General features: G+C 34.7%; 2 protein-coding genes across 2 annotated transcripts in view; one reads left to right on the top strand and one right to left on the bottom strand.

Annotated features, from left to right (window-relative positions):
* The first annotated feature begins 188 nt into the window (after positions 1-188).
* On the top strand, positions 189-870 carry LOC132702442 (E3 ubiquitin-protein ligase RNF181). The gene is made up of 3 exons (XM_060671050.1): positions 189-503; positions 556-665; positions 719-870. Exons 1-3 carry the CDS (start codon positions 305-307, stop codon positions 851-853), a joined length of 444 nt encoding a protein of 147 aa, XP_060527033.1. The 5' UTR covers positions 189-304; the 3' UTR covers positions 854-870.
* Positions 871-938: 68 nt separating this feature from the next.
* Positions 939-6,286, bottom strand: part of LOC132702440 (protein bric-a-brac 1) — a 65,696-nt gene continuing 60,348 nt past the window's right edge. Inside the window, exon 6 of the mRNA XM_060671049.1 lies at positions 939-3,519. Within this exon, the coding sequence (XP_060527032.1) occupies positions 3,272-3,519 (248 nt within the window). The 3' untranslated portion in view covers positions 939-3,271. The remainder of the gene's footprint in view (positions 3,520-6,286) is intronic.

The raw sequence follows: 6,286 nt of genomic DNA, 5'->3' as shown, positions 1-6,286 counted from the left end.
CTGCACTACTCATCATTTTAAAATTGCATAGTTCTCCTAGCGTGACAGAGACATGATTACAATTAAATTTTCAATGCGCGTAGCGTTTTCTATGAACCGTGGCACGATTGTTGAAATGACAATGCAACGAACGCCGGACGCGCGGCGCGCCAGCGTATACGCACTTTTATATGACGTCATAAATTTGCTTCTTCCTGACTATTTGGCATTCCATATATTATTTTTGAGGTTAGGTGGTCTCAAGTAAATAACAAGTCATTGGTATAGGATCAAATAGCCCAATTCGGGAGCAGTAAATCCAAATATGACAGACTATTTTAGCGAAATGGGGTGGCGAGAATTACGAGATGGAGAAACTCCAAACCAACTATTACATTTGGCCAGACTGTTTAGAGATTTCAATATGTTTCAAGAACTAAATTCGCTAAACGGCGAAAACCTTCCTCCTGCGGCATCCAAAGCTGCTATAGAAGCCTTGGAACAAGAAGTCATTGAAACCTCGGGTGAGAGTGACGTCGCCTTGCTGCAGTTAGTCTTTAAAATATTTAATTTTAGGTATTCAGTGTCCTGTCTGTCTAAAAGAACATTCCATTGGGGAAGCAGTTAAAAAACTGCCCTGCGCCCACAAATATCATGCCGAGTGTATCCTACCTTGGCTCGCAAAGGTAATATTAAATAATACATATAATTAAATAAAAATATATCATATGTTGTCTAGACAAATTCTTGTCCTTTGTGTCGTTACGAACTACCAACCGATGATGATGATTACGAGGCTTGGAGGAAAGAGAAAAAACGAGCGAAAGATCGTGAAGCTGATATAGAGAATCTACATAATTCAATGTTTTCATAGTTTTAGGTATCAAATATTTAATTTGTTTTATTTTGAGTTATATTGTTGGGTGTGTTTAGACCGTGGGAACAAAATAAGAGGACAGTACATTTTAAATATTTAATTCAATTGTCCACATTTTGGGTAAAAATTAAACATAGTACATAAATTTGAATATACAGTATTTCATAAAATTTGAGCATTACATTTTCTCATTGAAATCACTTTCAATTTTTTCGCGTAAGCAATTTGTATTTAAGTTACCCTAAAATTGTGACAAAAACGTTTTAATCATTATTTTACCTATACCCTGTTCCATTAAAATTAAAATCATACTTCGGCCAATATCACAGACAATTTTTAAATAGGTACATTTATGGGACATTTAGTTTCGGAATTTTGACACATCTCGACACTTATTTTTTGGTGCTTGGTCATGCTTTTAATTAACAGCTAAGGGTGGATTCGAGCCGCCTCAGTTTTACAATTTTTAGTTTTAGTATCTTTCTGAAGCATTTGGTATAAGCAGAGTAGTTATACATGTGATATGCTGACATTATTTAATTTGCTTTCAAAAAATGGAAACAAAGGAACAAAAATACAGTTGTGTGGATGTACACGTTGCGATAGTATCATTGACTTTGACATCTACCTCTAATGAGAGTTGTTTATTTTATAACTACATTTTATTGGTCGGTAGTAACAGTAGGCAATAGTAATCTTAATTTTCTGAACCATGTTGGTAATGTTAGTAAACTAAATATCAATCTGATTTCTGCGGAAAAAAGGTACCTGCGGTTTATAGGTTATAAGTACGACACACAGAGGGTAATTAAATTAAACTAGCAACATAAAAAGCAACTTAGTATACGAAGCACACATATATGACTTAGATTTCAAAGTTTTGCAGTTTCATTTGACGCTTTGTATTTTATAAATATAATATAAAGATTTTCTTTTATGCTGCCAATTTAAGTGCCAAAGAATTAATTTCAATTTGTTTAGCAGAAAAAAACTAAAGCACCCCAAAGTACCAAAATAAAAGTAAAATTTTTTAATTTAGAAATTCCTTCTGATTATAAATTTTACATTGCTTTGTTGCAATCAAGAAGGTTTCGATGACTTTTGCCTCTTTAGGAAAATATTTTTCTATAAAAGGGTCCAAAACATTTTTAACGCAACTAAACAGTTATAATCATATCATAATCATATAGTTTTGGTTAGTTTCGAGTGTGTGAAGCGTCCGACAGAGGGAGTCACAACTAACATCAAGTAGAGAAATAGGTTTTTTTATAGAACTTTCCTTGATGAGGATGATATCATTTTTCAATTTAGCACATTTTTCTATACCCTTTGTATATATCGTTGCTTGGGCTTATATATAGAAAGCGCTCTTTTGGCTTTGAATTATTGGCATATGTTTGAGTTTTTTTACAAAAAAAGATGGGGATGATTTTTTGTTTTCTACATAATTCATAATAGAGAACTCAATTCTTCATATTAGGAAAGTAATCTCGTATGAGTTTAGTGATTTCCCCGGAGGGCGTGTTTAGTGATTTTTTTATTTTTTCCAGCAAAAGAAGCTATGAAAAATTGTCAAGGGACAACGAACGTTATATTTTGTGTTTTGCCTGAGAACGGAACGAATCCACCTAAATATTGTATAATTTGTGACTTAGATTATGCTTATTGGTACACTTAAGTATGTGCTACAGTAGCTATTTTGACATCTAAGATATGCACTGAATAACAAATGAAATCCTTTATTAGACATCAAAAACAAGACTGCTATTGTTAACAATGTGGTCTTCAGTACTTAATCTACATTGAACAACTAAACATTTTCAAAAATCGAGTGCGGCCAAATAGACAGATTAACCCTCTCTGTTATTACACAATCAAATTCCCTAAATGTCACTTAAACTCATACAATCAATACTCCTAGAAGGCAGCTAGAGAGAGAAATATCTCACGAAGAGAGAAAATGTGTAATATTTGTAATTGTAATTGTAACATCAGAAAGACTATTTTTATATATTTTCTGTGTATAAAGCTAGGAAATTTTCAGTTAGTTTATTTTTTTGGTTGACGTTTGCCCTAGAAACTATTGGCAACACCGCTGTCAGCCAGAACGTTTGCGCCGTGGCCGTTTTAGTTTTATAATTTGAGCGATTTTTATGAAAATTACGTCCATTAGACGCTGTCTCTAGTGTAACCGTAAACTGGATCCAAAAAACCCTCATATTATGATGCACAGGTAAGTTTGTTTGGTTGTACACATGCACATGCGCAATAGTCTCGTAACTCCAGATTTTCTTCGGGAGTGAATCGTACTCTTATGTACCAGCCTTCTAGGAGTATTAATTCTGTGTTTAAACCTTTCGCAATTTACCTAGCGTACCACTTTTTGAAATAAAAAGCGGTAGCCCGCTCGTACTGTTAGATCGCCTGCTTGTTGAAGAAAAGCGTGTGTTTGGAACGCATGTGGCTGCGCAGGGTATCGATCCTGCTGTACGTGGCCGGGCAGTACGGGCAGAACGACCGCGTTGGCGTGTGGGAGTGGAAATGGTGCCATCTGTTGGTCACTTCTTTGCTGCACGCCTTGCAACGCCACAGCAAAACGTTCGAAGGCGACGCTTCGAACATTTCAATGTAAGACAGCGTTCCGTTGTGGGTCAACGACTCGCCTGTCGAACACAATCATTTATTAGAGCCGCCAAAAAGAACAAACAAAATTGTATTTCGCGCGTGTTTTGCGAATCTTACCTCGGGGAATCGACTTTTTTGTCACGCAACCGGCTGTGCGCCGTCGGCGTAACGTTGGTTGCCGATCCGGCAACCGGAGCGGTAAAACACCCTCAAGGAGTAAAGCGGTTTTATCGTAGACGGATCAAAACGCAAATAAAACCAACTCGTATTTTTTTCGATCGATTTAATTTAACACAAACACGGAAAATTAATAAATATAAATAATTTTGAAATACATACCCTGATAAGAATTTAATTCTCTTTTGAAATTCTACCGCCTTAACCTATCTTAAAATTAAATTTGTTTTTTTGTAAAAGAATTGCACTGCGATAAAACGAAAAAGGTAACCGATTAGACTAGTAAATAACAAATGTATCGGGTGTTCCAGTAAGGGCAAGTAGGTACGATATTAGGGAAACGGACGGCCCTAGTGTTTCGAAAAAAAAATTATTAAGTAAATCGCCCAATAGAAACTGGTGGAAATTATTTTTGAGTTTGTGGAATGTGATTATTATCTTGTATTGGGAAACTAGGTTTATATAAAAATTTCTAATATTAACTATGGAAAAAATTAGTACTATTTTTAAGCTGAGACAAATACGAGGTGTGTTCAAGAAGTAAGGTGACTATTGTAAATATTTTTTTGTTAAGTTAGTACGCATGTCCCTAACATATGTTCACAGTTTCAGTCAGTTTGAACGTTTACTTTTTTGTGAGACAGAAGCGTTAGACGTCTTTTGTGTACCCGGCGATTGTATTCTGTAAAAAAAAGGAAACAGGATTTGTATCAAATTTTGTTTAAAAAATGGAATGCAGTGCTGCAAAACACGTGAAATGTTGACATCGGCATACGGTGAATATATTTAGAGCAAAAAAAATGTTTACAAGTGGTACAAGCTGTTCCAAGATGGCCGAGAAGAGGCCGATGACAAACCTCGCTTTGGACGCCCCAGCACGCGATGAAAGCATTAAAGAAGTGAAACAAATGGTGTCTTTCACTATTAGAGAAGTGGCTGAAGAAGTCGGCACCTCTATTGGCTCGTGCTGGGCAATTTTTTTCCGAAGTTTTTTGCATGAATTATTGTGTAGCATTATTTGTTCCGAAACATCTTCATTTTGAACAAAAGGACCGTCAAAGGAGCATCGCTCAAGAAAGAGCTGTTAAACAAAGTCAATGATGATCCTGATATGCTCAAAAAGGTAATAACATGCGGCGAATCATGGGTATATAGTTATGTCGTCGAAACCAAAGCCCAGTCGTTAAAATGGAAGAACCCACTATCGCCAAGACCGAAAAACGCACGTCATATTCGATCAAATGTCAAGGTTTTGCTCATTGTTTTCTGTGATTATCGTGGCGTAGTACATCAACAATTTTTACTAAAAGGTGTAGTAGTAAAGTTAGGCATTTGTCAGAAGCAATACGAAGATAACGTCCGGAATTGAGAAAAGAATTTTTGCAATTTTGCATCACGATAATGCATCTGCTCACTCATCGTTGCTTTTGTCGAACTTTTTGGAAAAAAACCTCCAATCATGCCTCAGCCACCATATTCACCGGATATGGCCCCCTGCGACCCATGAAAGGAAGGAGGTTTGGAACCATCGAGGAGATAAAAAAAAATCGCTGGGAGAACAAGAAAATGCCTGTCAGCAGTGCCTCGACGATTGGAAAAAATGTTGGCACAAGTGCATTATTATATCTGGGGGGATTACTTTGAAGGAGATAACATTAATTTTGATAAAGAAATAAACACTTTTTGATAAAAGTTGGAAGTCACCTTACTTTTTGAACACACCCCGTACATGTCATTTTCGCTTAATGCGTTTCCTCTATCTATACACGGAAAGTGGTGGAAGATGTTCGAATATTTTCTTAAATAAAGGCCCATATTTCCAAAGAGCCTTAACGCATTTTTATAAACTTGAGACGTTAGAAAGGGCAACCCAGTGGAAATTGCATTACAATATATTTGTCTAACCTAAAATATGAATAAAACAATTTAATGTTCACGAAAAAATCCACTTAACAGGTTGTTATTAATGTCTAATTATCCCGAATTTCTTAAATAAACCGCTAATTTGATATTTAAAATCAAAAGAAAATGTTATTATTTATCCTTATTACTTTTTTTATCTTCTATCTATCTTTTTTTTTCGAAATACATAAATTTACCGCGTAGTCTACGCACCTTTCATGTCGTTATTTTATGCTTGTCAAAGTTTTTTGATTGCGTATCGTTTTAATTATTTTAAGTTTGTAGAACGTTTATTGCATTAAAAATGTCTTATTTCAATTCTTCGTAATTCAGTGCTTAGAAGAAATCCACGCGTTTGAAACGAAGAATAATGCTGATTCAATATTCAATCTTATTATTTAAATAATTCGATAATGAATAAAATTGTTTGGTTGGTCGACTAAAATTAATTATTAATGAAAAAATTAGTGATACTAATAAATTAATTAAAAACGGCCAAGGATATCATGGGTAATTTTGTAAAAATAGTAGAGGATTAAAACAAAAAATTTATTTCATTTTTATATATCATTTGTCATCCTAAATAATAAATTACCGTTTTATTTCCAATAATTTCCAAATCCAACTTTTGTTTGGGCGTTAAGTTTTTTATTCATATTTTAGGTTAGGCTAATGACATCCAGATGGGGTTGAACCCCTTATTTGACAATTTGACAATTACATTAT

Source organism: Cylas formicarius, unplaced genomic scaffold (assembly GCF_029955315.1).
Source record: "Cylas formicarius isolate icCylForm1 unplaced genomic scaffold, icCylForm1.1 PGA_scaffold_5__7_contigs__length_24384050, whole genome shotgun sequence".
Lineage (NCBI taxonomy): Eukaryota > Metazoa > Arthropoda > Insecta > Coleoptera > Brentidae > Cylas > Cylas formicarius.
The sequence above is the reverse complement of the archived record's forward strand: the minus strand, read 5'-3'. Positions and strand labels throughout refer to the sequence as shown.

Coding starts and splice junctions, on each gene's coding strand:
- LOC132702442 (XM_060671050.1), top strand. CDS start 305: ATGACAGACTATTTTAGCGAAATGGGGTGGCGAGAATTACGAGATGGA. Junction 504..555: donor AGAAGTCATTGAAACCTCGG/GTGAGAGTGACG, acceptor ATTTAATTTTAG/GTATTCAGTGTCCTGTCTGT. Junction 666..718: donor TCCTACCTTGGCTCGCAAAG/GTAATATTAAAT, acceptor TATGTTGTCTAG/ACAAATTCTTGTCCTTTGTG.